At 45.4% G+C, this 17,633-nt stretch overlaps 1 protein-coding gene across 2 annotated transcripts in view; it reads right to left on the reverse strand.

Moving 5' to 3' along the window:
* Window positions 1-1,428: 1,428 nt before the first annotated feature.
* The window catches only part of Nedd9 (neural precursor cell expressed, developmentally down-regulated 9), a 171,799-nt gene continuing 155,594 nt past the window's right edge, over window positions 1,429-17,633 (reverse strand). For both annotated transcript variants that reach the window (XM_063259879.1, XM_013151353.3), the window contains 5 exons: window positions 10,260-10,361; window positions 9,698-9,799; window positions 7,644-8,882; window positions 6,118-6,207; window positions 1,429-3,716 (listed from right to left, as the gene is read on the reverse strand). In XM_063259879.1, the coding sequence (XP_063115949.1) occupies window positions 3,207-3,716; window positions 6,118-6,207; window positions 7,644-8,882; window positions 9,698-9,799; window positions 10,260-10,361 (2,043 nt within the window). In that variant the 3' untranslated portion in view covers window positions 1,429-3,206. The remainder of the gene's footprint in view (window positions 3,717-6,117; window positions 6,208-7,643; window positions 8,883-9,697; window positions 9,800-10,259; window positions 10,362-17,633) is intronic.

Here is a 17,633-nt window from a genome sequence, read left to right on the forward strand (position 1 = left end):
CATTTGAACACGCACACACCTGTAAATCCGTCACCAAATCTGTATTTTATATTTCCATTTATGTAAATCTTTGGCTGCTTTGTGCTTTCACTACTATAGAGCTATAATAAATATCCTGATATAAATCTTGTATGAATGTATGCTTTTATTTCTCTTGGGTAAATTCCTAGAAAGGCACTTCTAGGTCATGTGATAGGCATAGATTTAATTTTTTAAGAAATTGCCAACTTGCTTTTCAAAGCATTTGTGTAATTTTATTTTCTTACCAGCAGTGAGAGCTACATTTACTTCTTCTTTTTTGTTTTTTGCCAGTGTTTGGTATGACTTGTCTTTAGTAGCTCTACTTGGTACAATTTTTATTTCACTTGCTTTCTTCGATTCATATGTCTTCTTTTGTGATATTTCTGCTCAACATTTTTGCCTCGTTAAATATAGTTCTTCATTTTGTTCTCATAGAAGTCCCTGGCTATTACATATAGTATAGATGTTTGCATTGGCCTGTAACTTTAATTTTGTTTCCTTAGTGTTCTCCTTAGAAGACTAAATTTTAAAATTTTGAAGTTCAATTGATCACTTGATTTGTGATTCATGTTTTCTTTGTGCTCTATTTATAGAACTTTTGTCTGCTTAGCAGCATAAAGATTTATATAAGCTGCGTGTGGTAGCACATGCCTGTAATTCCAGCACTTGGGAGGCTGAGGCAGGAGGATCGTCACAAGTGTGAGGCCAGCTTGGGCAACAAAGTGAGTTCAAGGCCAGCCTTATTTACATAGTGAGACCCTGATTCAAAAAAACCAAAAAAGAAAAGGAAAAAAAAAAAGACTTCTGTATTTTCTTTGAGAAGCTTTAGAGTTCTAAGTTCTACATTTAGGTCTATGATCCATTTGAGTTAATTTTTGAATGTTGAGTGTGAGGTAATCATTTTTTTAATAGTGAAATCTGGTTGCTTTATCTCCACTTTTTCCAGACAATCCATTTTCCCGTTGAAGTGCCTTGAGATTGCCAAAAATCATTAATTTTTCTTCTTCAAATAGGTTTTGCTTTGACTTATTTCGTCTATTTCAAAGTGAATACAACAGTTTCCTTTGATCCTGTAATGTGACCAGTAAAAGCCATATAACAAGATCAGAAATCATACTACCCATTATTAAATATGTAGAATTTCTGATGAAGAGAAGCCTTGTTCCATACATTTAAATTTGGTAATGTCCACAAGTTGCAGAATTTTTTCCAAATGCAAAGGCACACTGAAGTCACACGCACGCGCACACACACACACACACACACACCCTCAATGAAAAAAAAATCCAGATCTATAGAGTTGATAGGATGATCATAATGTAAACCTTTCTATATTAGGAGTGCCAAAATAAACCAATATCTAATTCTATGACAAAGCCAGAAATATGGGAAAGAAAACCCAGTGGCTATAAAAAGAGATCTAAAATTTTAATGGTTTAAAAATAGTCTCTACATACAAGATGGCAAAATGATACAGATGGAACATTCTGCCTTTGAAGATGTGAAATATCACCTCATAGCTTAGAATAAGTCTGTTATCTTCTAGGAAATATACACCATACAATGAAATCTACAAGGGCAGATTTTTAATGTCTTCAAGTGTTACTGGTGTTCAGCAACTCCCCTCTTCCACACACGTTTATTTGTGACATAACAAAACGCTTTTAAATCTTCTTTTGGTAGTGTTCAACTTTGAAAATGATAATAGTGGTTGTTTTGAAAAGCACCTTCTATAGTTTCCACTTACGTCTTTACATCACCTCAGAGACATGCATTTTTCTTAAATCCTTTCCTGGTCCAATGATTTGGTGGTTCAACCAAGTAAGCTAATTTGGCCAAAGAATATCCTGCAAATATTGCAAATGAAAACATGTTTCCAACAAGACCAGAGTACTGTGGTCTAAAAGCTTATAGAGAGCAGGGCTTCTTGGAGAGGCCTGATGGGAGTATTTCATCTGCCCATGACGAATCTGATGGCTGTGTCAGGTCCACACTGGCAGCTGAGAGAAGACGGGGTATGGGACAGATGCTGGGACTAACTGTGAGACAGGGTGGGTCTTAATCACAAGGACACTAGCCACAGAGTTGTGAGGATCAGAGGGACCCCTGAAGCTGCTCTGAGAATCAGATCTGCATATGTGAGTTTCAAAGAGGGTGCAAGACCAAGCGAAAAGACCAGGATACGGCCAGGTGGCTGAAGGTCAGTGACCAGGGACCTGGCCGGTTTCCCTGGTAACGGGATAGAAGTATGTACTGAATGTGAAGAGTCAGAAAGGCATCTACTTACAACTGGCAGATAGAAGCATTCCTTGTTTTTGTGGAAAGGACATTCTGATCTGTCTTCATGAATTCTTGCTTACAAATGAATTTATTTTTTTTACAATGCTGTAAATATCCTTTGGAAAACCTGATGGCTGAATCCCTCATAAATGCAGAAGATTGGCTAGCCTTAGGGAAACAAATATTACCCTTTACTGTAGCTACCTCTCAGCATTGAAATAGCCAATCCCAACTGTAGACATGGTCTCTTGGTACATGGGTCTGGGTTAATGTATGCTTTCTGAAACTCGCCATCCAAGAGAGCTCTCCAACCAGAAGTGGGTGATTTGCTGCAATGTGTTCTAGGCAGTCAGTTTTGAAAGAGGTTTAAAACAAGAATAAGGTGTACAATGCTTCATTGTGTGGGAGATGAACACTTGTAAATATGCCATATTTCTCAGATTTGTGTGTGCTGGGCTGAGTCTTTACTACTACAGGTAAAGCAATATTAACAACCAGCTGAAATGTATTCTAAACAAGAAGAATTTTTTAAAACTCAAAATGCAGCATTAGGAGGTGCTTACTAAGGTGCTTCTTAGCTCATGTTTCTTAAATGGAATGTATGACACAAACATCTACCAAAAACCCCCATGAATACAGTCATCCACACACACGGACACATTTCTGTACAGCTTATGTCTTAGATACTCATATGCATACGTAGAAACCACAGAGGGAAAAAAGAAAAAGATTTCCCTCTCTAGCTTCCCTGAATTTCTGAAAGTTGTCTAACTCATAAAATGTTAAAATATTTCATCTTCGTATAAAATATCTACAAAAATAGATAACATTTACAAAAACCAGATCGTTCTTCCAGTTTTCCTGAAGTGATCATTCACACAGTCCCTCCCTTCCTTCTCTTCCCCTCAGAATGTCGCCATCTCTAACAGAGAGCGCTTGAAGAGCTGAGCGTTCCTGGACAGGTCTGTCACCTGGTGGACCATCTCCTGCAGGGCTGTGGTGCTGGGGTAATGCAGGGCGGCCATCTTGGTCGCCATCACTATAGTCTTGAGCTGTTCACAGAGCTGGTTGCTGGAGTTCATGACTTTGTTGCGAATGTCCTGCGCAGCCACCTGCCTTGTCAGCGTGTCTCCAATGAACACCAGTTTGTGGGCACTGAGGATGACGAACTTGCTGTGGGCCACAAAGATCCGGGGAGGCTGGGCTGAGCTGACACAGCTGAAGAGGGCGTCGATGGCGTTGAGGAGGGAGATGAAGTGGGTCTCACACTGGTCATAGTAGAAGCAGAGCAGCTGCCTGTCCTGAGCCCCCACGCTGCTGTTTGTGGTTGGGAGGTTCTGAGAGGGCTTCCACTTGGACATGTCGTTCTCCACAGGCTTTGTAATCTCTTGTTCCAGCAGCTGGAACTGACTCAGCTGAAAGGAAGACAAAAGTAGGGTGAATCAAGAGCCAGCAGTGTGTTAATGGAAATGAACCTGGGGGTAGAATTGAAGACACTGGTTTTCACCCCTGGTTTGTGTCAGACGCTTATTGGCTGTCAGGCCTTGGTCAAGCCACCTTGCTTCCCACACTGTACGATGCAGATGCTGGGGAAGATGAACCCCCAGGAATCCCCCAGTGCAGACCTCCTATATTTAGACCTCTGGTCTTCTCTGGCTCCTGCCTGGATGCAGCACAGAGTTTGGACCTCAGTCTTGGCACCCAGGCCTTTCTGGAGGGTAAATGAATCAATACTTACACAGTGCTAAAACAGTGTTTGGTATAGGGCTGGCTGTATGTAAATGTTTATTAAATGTTGAATGGTGCCAATGAAAGCCAAATGTTGTGATCTTTTAGTCAAATAAATTACCAACAGTTTGCTCCTTTTTGGGGGAGAAAGACATAATTCTCCAAGATGTTTAGATGAAATATGCAATTCATGGCGTTTTCCTATTTCTCCTACTCTATCTGGCAAGATGGGTGGATTCTTTACAACCAGCAGTATGGAAGGCGAATGCATGTACATATACGTGTTCTTAGAGAAAAGACCACAGCTGAGGAACTCTGAATGCTAGTAGTGCATCACAATGGTTAGTCTCTCTCCCCAGCTGCTAAAAGAAACGACCCACACAGAGTCATGTGTGTTAGCTTCTTGCTTCTCTCTTCACTGTCCCCAGCTGGAATATTATTTAAGCTGCAGTTATAATAATTCTACCAGGACTCAGGAGACCTCTCTTTGTAGGTAAGGATTATCTGTGATTGGATTTTAGTTCTCAGTCAATCCTCTCAGTCTGATGCAGGGTTGGGTTGGAGCAGGAATCTCCTCTCCTGGCTTCTCCTGAGAGAAATGCACAGCCAGTGTGACTTTTCTATAAAACCTGCTTGCTTCTTAGGAACCACTAAGGTTTCAGCAAGTTTGCTAAAACGTACTGCCCTACCTGGCCAAATGCTCATGCAAATGCAAGAAGATCCAGGGTGATATTCCAAGGTATTTCATAATAAATTATATTTCTTTCTTTTCTTTCTTTTTTTTTTTTTTTTTTTTTTTTTGTACTGGGAAATGAACTCAGGACAAGCGCTTACCAGGTGGGCACTTGTGCACTGAGCTATTGAATTATATTTCATATCGCTTATGGTTTTATGAGTAGGTGTATCAGTGTATCCTCTCATTAGATGGGGGCGCGGCTGTTCCATTTTCTAGAGGAGTAACTGAGGTTCAGGGAGGTTACAGGACTCAACTAAAGTGACATAACTGAATGGTCAGAAGGCAAGGATTAAAGCTCAGGTTTCCAGAGATAGCAGCCATTTCAAACTGTTATACACCATTCCATTTCACTTCATCTTAGAAGGCGTGTAAATCTTCAGTCCTTTTTTCTGTATTTTATACCCTTGTGTCCTTTTATGCCCAATACTCCTCACTATCTACCCCACTTATATTCAACTTTTGAATTTAATATATCCTGCTCAAAGCCCTTAGTAAATGTTATGTTTTTTGTTAAAATCAGTACCAGGGATTGAACTCATGACTGCACGCTTGCAAGACAGGCGCTTATGCCACTGAGCTAAATCCCCAGCCCCATAAGTATTATATTTTGAAGAGACAATTTCCTATCTTCCTGCCCTTATACTGAATCATACACAGGCAAGACACAGGATTTTGTTACTCTGTGTGTGAAAAGAATTACAAGAAAATGGGAACCACTGCAGGGAACAGGTCATCAGCTGAAATGCTATCATATGAAGGGCCGTGTGTGGCCCTTCACGGATTCTATAAAATTAAAGGAAAGCCAAATGAATGTGGTGGAGAGGAAAGGTCAGAAAATAGGGGAGAATGGAGCAGATACTGAGAGCGAACTTAAGAGAAGAGGATAGGGGGGAAGCAAAGGAAGCATAAGGAGAGAGAATATTGGTTCTAGTTTTCTCCAAACTAGGTCATAGCTTCATGGTTTTTTTTTTGTTTTTGTCTTTTTCGTTTTTTTTATTGGTACCAGGGATCGAACTCACGACCATAGCTTCATGTTTTGTTGTTGAATTCCTTTACTATGGCCTCAATATAAAACTCATTTGCTTGGGTGAGCTCCAGTGGGTCTTCTGTCTTGAGATGAAAAGCCTTAACCCGAGGAGCCCTAATATGTATTAACAGGCCTAGCCTGAAAAGAAGTGTCATTTGGATGTAATCCAGGTACATCCAACTGGATTAGCAAGGCCATAAACCTTTTCTTTGTTCTTACACCCTATGCTGGCAGGATCCGAATCATAGTCTTTTGAAGTTATATTTCCCCTACTAAGTTGGAAGCCTTTCCACCACCAGAGAGTTTTTGTTCTGGTTGAGCTTACCTGATGATGCTCCAGCTGCATCTTGCTCTGTTTGATGATATTCTCTTTTTCCAACAGCTCCTTCTGTTGCCTCTCAAACTCCTCTTTGCCCTGTTATTTTTCCAACATAAAGAACACATTACATCAGGCCCGTGAGTCACCTATGCTAACAATTTCATTGACAACTGCATACACACTCTCATCATGCCCCGCCTTGGCTACTTCCCCCACGTCCCGTTAGACCCTGTGAATCCCACAAGGAGGACAGGTTTCTCAGCCAGCCGTCCAGGGTCACTGTGGAAGTCGAGGCTGAAGACTAAAGCTCCTTTCCGCATGGGTTCTAAGCTACCTTACCATTTTCAGAGAGCTTCCAATGATACTTTAAGAAGTACAGTTTCTCGCGGTTCTTTTGTCATAAATTATATGTGAACTCACAAACTTCCAAATGTTTTCCTAACAGTGGCCCACATTGCCTTTCTAGTTTCTTTGAATCACCTCTCTCTCTACTCCAAGTTAGTACTTCCTGGAGTTAGGCCGTCCCAATTTGATGGCCAGTGAGGCGAATTTACCCTTCCTGAGCACCAGATGTGGCCAAGCTGACCCTGCTCCGCTCCTCTCCTCCCCTCTCCTCCCCTCCCCTCCCCTCCCCTCCCCTCCCCTCCCCTCCCCTCCCCTCCTCTCCCCTCCCCTCTCCTCTCCTCTCCTCTCCTCTCCTCAGGAGCACTGGTAGTTTAACAGTTTTCAGTGTAATTAGTGCATGGCTTTCAACCAAAAGAGAAGAATGACAGAATAAGATAGAACACACTCCAAATTCTAAGTAATGAATCTTGTCAGAGTGCTTTCAGCTCTCAAAGTGGAAAGGCAAGCTGTCAGAGTCCCAGGTCAATTTGGAACTTGGTGGAAATTCCACATGTAGATGGCAGGCTGTGATTGCACAGTAGCCCAGATGCAAGTTTAGCTCTAAGCCAACTGGAAAATGCTCAGTTGTCTCCTAAGTAAGCCTGAGGTGGGACAAGATGTCTCTGAATAATTAAATACACACACACACACACACACACACACACACACACTCACACACACACACACACACACACACACACACTACAGACCTAGAGAGGACCTTAGAAAATCCCCACATATGGAGAAGTACAATAGAAACTTTCTTTCAAATAAAGTATGACAAAGAACTGTCATAAAAACCAAATGGAAGTGGAGTTGGTATGGTCATCAGAGGACCTGCTATCCACCTTGGTGAGTCTCTCGTTCGCTAGAAATTTATCAGTGGGATCTAATCCAACCTAGTAGCTCATTCATTTTGCAAATGAAAATTAAGGCCCAAGGAAGTTAATCCATTGGCTACACAATTACTGTCAGAGCATGGCCTCAAGCCAAGGTGACAAGGCTTTCAGGTGACTGTTCTTTCTAGTGTTCAGGGTACTTCCAAATTCTCAGCCTCAGGACCGACATTAATCATGCTTTCTGCAGCCTAAGAGCCTTGTGTGCACCTCCTGTGTGAGTGTGGGAAGTCTCTGAGTCTGGTTCTTTACCTGGAGGTGGACATAATCATAATCATCCATCCAGCTCCTCTCGGAGCCATCGCTGCTGCTGCTGCAGTCAGGGGGCTGGTCCTTGCCCAGGGTGAGCGGCATTGGCTTGTTGTAGGCCTGGGCTTTGCAGTCACCCGGGTGAAGCAGCTGCATCTGGGAGCCAGCGTGTGGGTACTCAGTTGGGTTCGTGATGCTTTCAGGCCCATTCTTTAGATGCAAACTGCCAGGGCCCGGTCTGAAGAGGGTTTCTGCGTTGGTATTGATGGTGGTGGTCAGTTGCTTGGCATCATCAGGCACCGTCTTGGCCACCATCACAAATCGGTCCAGATCATCGCATTTGTTTTGGGGTTTGTTGACGGCCAGGATGTTCAGGGACCAGCTGCATTCGTTTAAGTCATGGCTGGTTTGGCTCAGGATCTGGTGGGAATCCTCCACTCTCTGCAGTTCCCTCTTCATTTTGTTGTGCAGCACGAGTTCCGGGAGGCAGGAGGCATTCGCCACGGCTCCCTTGGCGAAGTGCAGGTACTCCCGCAGGCACAGCTCCACCTTGTCCACGGCTGTGCGGATCTCGTTGATGTGCCTCTCCATGTACCCATAGCACCGCCAGTCCGTGGTCACCAGGGCCATCAGGCTGCAGACGCCTGTCTCCAGGGCCTGCTGGAGCCGGTGGAGCCGCTCGATGGCGGAGTCTGGATCCAGGAAGAGCCTTTGGTCCTGAGGCGGGGAGACTGACAGTGAGGACTCCTTTGAGGAGGTGGACGATGTGGACATGTTACTCCTGGTACTCCCCGTGCTGGAGAAAGACAAGCGGTTGATGCCATCTACCAAGTCCCGAGAGCCTTTAGAATCCGGGGGGTTGTGCAGAGGGACATCGTAAACACCATTTCTTTCCTCAGGATTTGCTTTCTCACTGGCTTCTGCTGATGGCTCCAGAAACTGAATTCCTCGGGGGATGTCGTAGGCGTCATTCTGAGCACCCACTGGCTGTTTCGGCGGCGGGGATGGGTGGCGCAGGGAAAGGTGTCTTCGTGTCACCGGCTCAGCAGCCCCCGGCCCGTCACAGCTGTACTTGGTGTGGAGGTCCTTGGCCCCTGGCTTGGCGCTGGTGGGGGGGATGTCATAGACCCCCTTGGGTCTCATGTCGGCCCTGTCGGCCTGTTTCACTGGAGGAGGGAAATCATACTCCTTTTCCCGAAGTGCCACCTCGTCTCGGCAAGCAGAAGGTGGGATGGCATAGATCTGAAAAGTAAACAAAAAACACAACTCTTACTTGTTCCACTGGCCCATGGGCGCATGTGGACACTGAGTAGGCCATGTGAATGTGGCCCAGGGTCCCCTCCTGGCTCCCCGCTCCGACAGCAGGCAGCACCCAGGGTGCCACGGGTTCCCCTCCCTAGCCAGGGCAAGAGAGCCCTCCTGGCCGAGCTGCTTGCCCCTGGGTCCCAGGCCGGTCCCTAACCACCTCTTGGGCATCCTTCCTGAGAGGCAGGGGACGCACTAACCCACTGGGCCTAGGGCCAGGACCCCTGCGGTCTCACCCTGGTCTCCCTGGTCATCACAAGCCAACTGTGTGAAGCCATGTAAGTCACCTAAGTGTTCGGAGACACCATCCCTTTATCTGTAAGAGGAGACACCCTTACTTCCAGTGGGGGGATCCCCCCAAAAAGAAACAGAATCCGTCCAGTGAGCTAACTCTTACATTGGCCAAGTCTGAAGCCCTCCCTAAACAGGAGAAGTATTAGAACTTGCCAGCCCGAGCTGATTCTCTTCTCTTCTAGTTGGCTCCCCTTATTCACCTCCCTATTTTTAAGAGGAGCCTCTAACTTGGAATCCCTAAAATTCTTCCTCTCTCTCTCTCCCTCCCTCCTTCCCTCCTGCCCTCTGTCCTTCCTTCTTTCACCAAGACTAGTTTTTCCCCTTTTGGGTTTGCCTTTCTTGTTTTATTCCAAATGACGACACACATGCACAGACACACACAGACACACACACAGACACACACACACACACACACACACACGCACTCCTTTTGTGGCTGCCCTCAGTGGCACACTTACCCCTTTCATAGGAGGGATGTCATACACCCCTTGAGGTTTTAGCTCTCCCACTGGAACCGAAAATGCAGCGCCCTTCACAGATGATGGAGGGATGTCATATACCTTAAGAGAAACGCTTTTGTCACCCACAGTGGAAAGGTCTGCCTTTATTTACCAGGTTACGTACATGCTTGATCTCTGGCAGCATTCCATGCCATAGGGACTGAGGGAATTTAAAAAATATATATCTTGTGCCCTTTGACTTAGATTGAATGTAAAAGTGACCTTACGTGGAGTATCTACCCTGTCTGATCTTTAAATTGTAATTTAAATTTTATAGTTCCAGGAATAAAATGGTAAGCCGATAAAGCAACAGAAGCTTTCTCAGATAAAACACTAGGATTTCCCGATAAGAAAAATCCAGGAAACATGATTTTAAAAAATTGGCTCAATGGCCTCTGGACTGATGACCTAGCCAAAGCCTCATATGAAATATACATAGTTTGTGAACTTGCTTTCCTCTCTGGTTCCCGGAAGGCTGCACTGAGCGTGCCCTCCCTGGGGGCTGTGCCCCTGCACCTACCCCCTGAGCGGTGTGGGAAGGAGGGATGTCGTAGACGCCCGTCTGGTATCTGGATGGGTACTCGTACACATAGCCGTGGCCGGTCCTCACGGGGGTGATCACCTGTAGGGGAAAGCACAGAGGTGTAAAATGCCAAGCCCGAATCCCGAGTGAGTCTCCTGGGCTCCTAACTGGACCTTTACCTCATCTCTCTCCCTTACAAAGAAAAGAGGAGAGGAAGAGAGTGAAGAAGGGAAGAAACAAAGGGACATGGAGAAAAGGAAGAAGAAGACAAGAAGACACGGGTTAAATTTTTAAACCCTTCTTGGATCCCCGTATGAAGCAAGTCTTTGAGCTATCTCTGTTGCTCTCATGGTCATGAAATCATCCCAGAGTTCATCGACTGAAGTCTCAGTTTCCAAACTCAGTTTCCACACCGAGACTTTGAGTCTAAATTGTGTTTACGCTTAGTGTTTAAATTAGGAAAGCCCTAGAGGATCCTCCCAGAGAGGTCCAAGGCAAAGCAGGCCGATTTTTTTTTTGGAAGGCTCTGAAACTTTGTAAAGCAACTAAGCCAACAGTTTGGCCACTTAAAATTCCTCTCATAGCTTCATCTAGTAGGCCTCTCCATCTGACATTATGATGATGATTATAATTAAAATTCCACGGGTCACGAGAGTGCTTCTACAAAGCCAGTGCTCCACAGTGCATCCCTTAGAAGCTTCAGGAAGCTTTCAACTTAACTTAAGAAACAAATGAAATACAGTTGTCTCTCACGGTGCATACCGGATGGGCTGGGGGACCCTCTTCAAGATACCAAAACCCATGGATGCTCAAGTTCCTTATAGACCATGATGTAGCATTTGCATGGAATGAGCACCAGTCTCCTGACCTCTGCTCTCTGATCATTTTCCCATTTGCACCAGGGAAGCAAACATCCCTACAGCTCCTGCCTCCTTGGATGGCAGGAATCAAACACACTCACTGTGGCTCTGGCATCTGAGCCGATGCCAATGAAATGACTGTCACCCTTGGGACTCCTGTGTTCTGTCTGCCTACAGCGCTGGTACCCTAAGCATGGGTACAGACATTATTTGAACTTCACTCATTTTGCAATATATAATCCTCCCCAGGGCTTCTGAATTGCCAGCATTTTGGTTTTGCCTTCCTCCCACCCCCAGGCACCAACCGTGTCCATTTCATGAGCTGCCCATGACATCTCTGAGAACAGACACTGCAAATTAAGAAGCGTCAGTTGTTCCCGAAGGAACCTTCATCTTTTATCCTTTCTCTAATGTGAAAACCTCAGCATCAGGCTGCCTACAAAACTATGTAGAAAATGCTATATGCGTCTGTCTTGTGTCAAGACAGGTGGAACTCAGCCAGCTGTACCAATGTCTTCTCCCTGGGGGCTCTAAGATGCTGTTAAAATCCCGGTGCTCCCAGCTGAATATTTCTTGCATTGAAGGTGCAAAGAGATTGGCATGCACTGAGCATCTCCTTGAAGTCTCTCCCTGGGTCTAAGGCTTGTCGGTGCGGAGGGCCCACTGTAAACCAGGATGCCCTCTGCTAAAGCAAAACACACCGTGTTCCTCATGCCCTTCTGTAAGTTTTTGTTTTTTCTTTTTCTGTACTCACTATTGTCCAGAAGAGGAATAAAGAGTCTCTCTTAGTCTATCTCATCATCTCCTCTATTTATAACTCTATTTCGGCTTCGCAATAGAACCTGCTCACAACACAGCTTTTGTTCAGCCTACACGGAGCCCTCCCAAGGCTGGCGGCTTGGGAATGGAGCTAATGCGGGGCCCGGCTGGCGGTGCTGCAGGCCAGCCTCTCTGTGCACCCTGCTTTTCAAAAGGGGAGGGAGCAGCAGGTGAGGGTGGTCCTGGCTTCTGGAAGTGGCACCAGGTGACTTGTGAACACAGGACCTGACCCTGTGAAAAGGTCCCTAGTGAAGCTACCCCTTCCCGCAGCGACCTGCACTGGCAGAGCACGTTCATGCTTCTCGCTATTTAACATCTCACTTCCTGACAAATGTCACAGAGCCCCAACTTGCTTTCTCTTTCTCATTTAGAGGCTGCCTGTGGTCATCTGGTTTTTAAAAACTTCACATTCCAAACCAGTCATTTTCCTTGTTTATACATTCAAAGAAACAGATGGTGAAAACCGCAGGGGGAAAAAGCCAACAAAGTACAACCTCCTGACTCCAGCATCCCGATGGCACAGACCAACTCGCACTGGCCTGCAAATGGCATTTCAGAGGACCAGCGTTTTCCATCTGGTCGGATCCATCCAGGGCACTGAGTGCTCTGTGCGGTGACATCTGGAAGAGCGGAGAGCCAGAGCTCCTGGGCAGCCGCTGCCTTGACCCCTTGCCTGGGTGGTCTTCACGCCAACTGCGTGTTCTCTCCTTAGAGGAAAGTGCTGACCGAGCTGTGCCTTACACAGTCTCCAGTTCTGCGGTTCATTAAAGCCTGGTACACAGAAACCTCTCTGTCACCTCCTCACTCTACCTCCGAGCACCACGGTCTCCTGGGCATTTGCATGGAGAGGCATTGAGGGAATTGCTACACAAAGGGTATTTTCCAACTAATTTTCTCAATGAAATCAAGTCAGGTTTTTCATTTCCTTTTTCTTCTCCATTTGTTTTTCTTTCCTGAATTCCTTGCATTCTCTATATGCATTTATAGTTCTGAGGGCTTTAGCCTTAGGGATTACCAAACTGACCTCTTAATTCATGAGTGTTGTCTGGAAGAGGGCTAAACTGTGAGGTCCTGGGGGGACTCTGTGGCCACACTCGACTGCGACTTTGCACTTTCTGATGTGGCCTTTTGGGCCCTGTCCCATGAGGCATCCAGCCTTGCTCAGATGTTACTACAGTGGTCTTGTCAACCAACAGGACAGTCCCAAGGCACAGACATGGGGAAGAGCTACGAAGCAGGGGTACATTGTTGCTGAGTGAGGTGATGCATGCCTGTAACCTCAGCATTCCAGAGACCGAGGCAGGAGGACTACTGCTAACTCAAGCCTGGTCTACATAGTGAGTTCCAGGCTACTTGAGCATAAAAATAAAAGAACAAAACAAAACAAAATCAATGAAAAAGGCTAGACCCTAAGTATTTTTGTGTGCTTTGCTTTTCTGTCTTTTACTAATTAGTTATCTAATGGGGGTTCTGTGTGATACTCCACACATGCACAGAGCATTTAGGAAAGGCTGAGTCCATTGAGTAAATCTCTAAGGCTGGGCCCTGGCACGATAGGCTCAAAGGACCAAGGCTTGGGTTACATTAGCCCTCTAATCTGTTTACATAAAAACAAGAAAACCATCTCAGCTCGCCCCACTGCACAATTTAATGATGTCTGACTCAGCACATTTGCCGCCTCAGGTCTTGGCTCCGGGAGCTGTGTTTGTAGGCCTGCGTGTCCACAGGTTCCATGCCCATCTACACTTAATCTCAGATGGAAAATGTAGGGGAAAAGCCACATCTCTACTTTCCTTGTCATTCATTATTCCTCGGACAGAACAGCAGAGCCACTGTATATGTAGCATTTACATTGCAAGAAGTATCATAAGTCATCTAGAGAGGATTTAAAATCCACAGGAAGATGTCCTTAGGTTTTATGCAAATACTACGCAATCTTGTATAAGAGATTTGAGCAGCCATGGATATTGGTACCCTTAGGAATCCCAGAACAAATTCCCAGGAAGTTCAGAGGGATGATTTTACTTTTGTCTTGGGGGATTTTGAAAGCCATGCATCCTGCAACTTCAGGGTGTAAAGAGGAGGAGAGTTTCTATTTGGACAGTGGCAGGCAGGGGGCAGGGTAGACTGAGAAGCAACAGATGTGAGACTAAGTGGGCTGGAACAGAGGCTTCAGGGTCCTTCATTGATGTCTCCACGTTTGCCTGGGCTGATACCTACAGCAGAGCAAGGACCTACACCCAGATGTTTGCAAAGCCAAGCAAGCAGGGCATGGAGAGATAACTCACATCTACTAAAGAGGTGGCCATGCTTCGGCCCTAGCCAGCTGCTGCCCTGAAGAAATTCTCTCTCTGTGGTCAGATCTTTTGCATTTTCAGGAGAAGCTGACTAATGTGAATTTTTATGTGAAATCTCCTGATTTTCAAAATTGGCTTAAAGTTTTAAAAGTGTCTTGAACAAATTAAACACATCTCTGGGCCCTGGGCTGCCAGGCTTCTACATATTTTGGGGCTCAATTCTGAGAGCACTGAGGGTAGCCCAACACTCGTATCAACCCTATCTCTCAGAAAGACCCCCTCTTTCCTCCTTTCCTGTGTGCCTCTACCTCTTGCCTTTTTCTGGAACATTCTTCTTTCTCTCCTCATATCCCCATCATTCTGTTTTCTCTGACACAGGAACGAGCTTCTCCCTCTCGCTGCATCCTCAGGATGCCGTCCACACATCTCCGATGTTACTTGTCAACTGTGATCTCACTGTGTCAGAGGGTCCTGCTTTCATTTCAGCACACAGAAGTCACAGGCCACTTTGTATTTGCATAGATTGAAAGTGCAGGGCTTACCACGGTGCCTTCAGTAGAGGAAGTGTAGATAAATGCATCCACTGAAAACATTCATACAGTGAAGGAAAACTCAAAACTTCCTGTTATGGTTTGTGTCTGGATGTCACCCCTGCCCGAGGCCTCAGCTGGACTGTGAAGGGGTGGGCAGGATTTTCCTGGGTGCCTAATCTAGAGTTTGTGATTGGTTCATTGTGCAGTGCTGGGATCAGGTGTGTGAGTCCTACACCCGCCCTAGAGCAGGTAGCCTGCATGCAGTGTAAGGGAGGGAAAAGGTTTGCTTCCCTCTTTTGTTCTTCTTGCTTTTGCTGTCCTCCACTCCCATGAACTGTTGATCCTCTGCCATACCACCCTGCCTTGGAGCCAACTGTTTGAGGACTAAAACCTCCACAAACTGTGAGCCAGTTTCCTCCTTGAACCTTGGACATCAGATATTTTGTCTCAGCAATGAGAGAGAAGTAATTATGATACCGCCCTTTCTTTCTTTGTTCTCCCTGGTGCTGGGCATTGAACTTCAGACCTTTATACTGAGCTACCTCTCCGGCCCTTTTAGGTTTTTGTTTGTTTGTTTGTTTTGTTTTGAGACAGGGTTTACTAAGTCACTACATTACCCAGACTGGACCTGAACGTGGGCCATCTGCCTGCCTCTATCTCCCTGAGTGCTGGCACTGAGTGCTGGGAGAGGTTGAGAGGGCAGAAGCCATGGAAGAATGCACTGGCAGCTGGGTGAAACCCTTGGGAGGCTCAGAGGAAACTTGGGGTGGTTCCCTGTCACCAGTCAGGCTTGCATGTGGCATGAACACCTGGCTTCTTCTCAGCCACGTGCCAGAAACATACGAGAGGGTATTTGGGACCAAAGAAATAAAATAAACCTTGACTCCAGAGGGAAATGCAATGTAAAGGAATGGGCATCATGCCTGCTTTCACTCTGAGGACATTGATAACCCCGTATCAGGAGAAGCTGCGCACCGGAGACCACAGGACCACTGGTCTTTGGCTGATGGGAGAACTGGGTCTGAAGATGGGAGTGACTGGCTTCCAGCAGGGCTGGATCCAGATCCCAGCTCTTAGGTACCCCTTAGTACCTAAGGGAACAAGACGGGGTACTTACTCATTCTAAGCCTCTTTTCTTATTAACAAAATAGAAAAGGTAATACTTCCTGGGCTACTTAAATATGAAATGAGATCAAGTACATAAAATTCTGTAGAGTCAACCTTTAAACCTTGCTACAGCCATGGCAATCATCAGCTGGGTTTCAAAGAGTTTACCTTATAATTTTTCTTTCAGAAATGATGGGAGGGGTAATTCAGATTAACCACCCTGCTGAAGACAGCTTTAAAAATGAAGAGAAGATATAAGATTTTTTTTTTTGATGGTAGATACTTAGGACTAAATCCAAGACCTTTCAACTGAACTACATCTCCAATTCTCTCTCTCTCTCTCTCTCTCTCTCTCTCTCTCTCTCTCTCTCTCTCTCCTATCTGGGATCAAAGTCAGAACCTCATACTTGCCAGGCAGGCACTTACACAGCTGAGCTAAATCCCCAGGCTTCCAACATTTTCTGTTTTTTATTTTGAGACAAGGACTTGGTAATTCACTAAGTTTCACTAAGTTGATTAAACTGAGCGCAAATTTGCAATGCTCCTGCTCCAGGCTTCCAGCACACTGAGATTACACTCCCCACTGCAAAGATCTTTTTAATAGCATCAGAGTTAAAGGACGGTGAAGAATTATTAGGTCAAACTTTGGAACAGAAGAATTCTGCTTTTCCTCTAGGAGGATCAGCTGATCTGCCACAGGTGTGTAAAACACTATGCTGTGATTTTTTTTTTTAGCTTCTTTGAGTGCAGTGGTTCCCTGGACTTTATGAATCACAGGGAGAGTGGCTTCATCCAGAAGTAAAGATTTGGTGGAAGTAAACCTGCCCTTCCACAGGCTGTGGCTAGCATTGTTCTCAACACCTACAAGCATGAAATTAGATTTATGTGTGCCAGCGAAGGAAACAAACTCCTCCCTGGAGATACAGGACCTCTTATGATTTCTACAAACTTTTTTTTGGTACCAGAAATTGAACTCAAGACCTTGAGTTGCCAGGCAGATGCTTATGTCACTGAGCTATGTCCCTAGCCTCTCACAAACTTTTAAAGATGACAATATCCAATGTATAATCAAAGACAATGAGGAACATAGCAGACAAATCAAACAACAGTCAATTCTTGCTTGTGTTCTGATGGGATAAGAAAGTCGCCTGGGTATTATTACTCACAATCTCAAGCCTGTTTGCTTTTGTAATGCAACCATAGTAGAGACCAAAAATTTAATCATCTTAGATTGAAGTTAGATAGACATGGAACTTCACAAATCCACAAAGTGTTAAAGTGAGGTCTACGAGGCACTGGGAATTTTTGAACCAGAGCAATAAATGTCAAGAAACTAGTCCTCGATAACCATCAGTAGATTTCATTGGTTGTAATTTTATGCTGTCCACACTGGTGCTGCTTATTAGTGCATTATTAGCCCTGCGCTAATAAGACATTCTGGTGGGAAACCCCAGGGAAAACGTGCTTTTCCAAGACTGACTGATGACATTTACTAAGAGAGAGATGGTGAGGCTCTGAACTCAAGTCACAGTAGTGAAGTTCCCATCAGATGAAGCCTTTCAGTGGAAGGCCGTGAGCTGCCACATGGAAGAGGATTCTCTCCAAGAAGCAGGACATGCACCATCGCTTGGGAAAGTGTGGAAGCAACATGCTTTGTCTCAAAACTGTTTCTGCTCAAACGGTGCCACTTATTCTAAGCTCTCAGCAAGTCCCCTGAGGGATGCATCTTTCCTGGGGCAGCTCCTTCACCTCCCT

This window comes from Cavia porcellus, unplaced genomic scaffold, assembly GCF_034190915.1.
Source record: "Cavia porcellus strain 051 isolate PalLab524CR breed Dunkin Hartley unplaced genomic scaffold, mCavPor4.1 scaffold_13, whole genome shotgun sequence".
Lineage (NCBI taxonomy): Eukaryota > Metazoa > Chordata > Mammalia > Rodentia > Caviidae > Cavia > Cavia porcellus.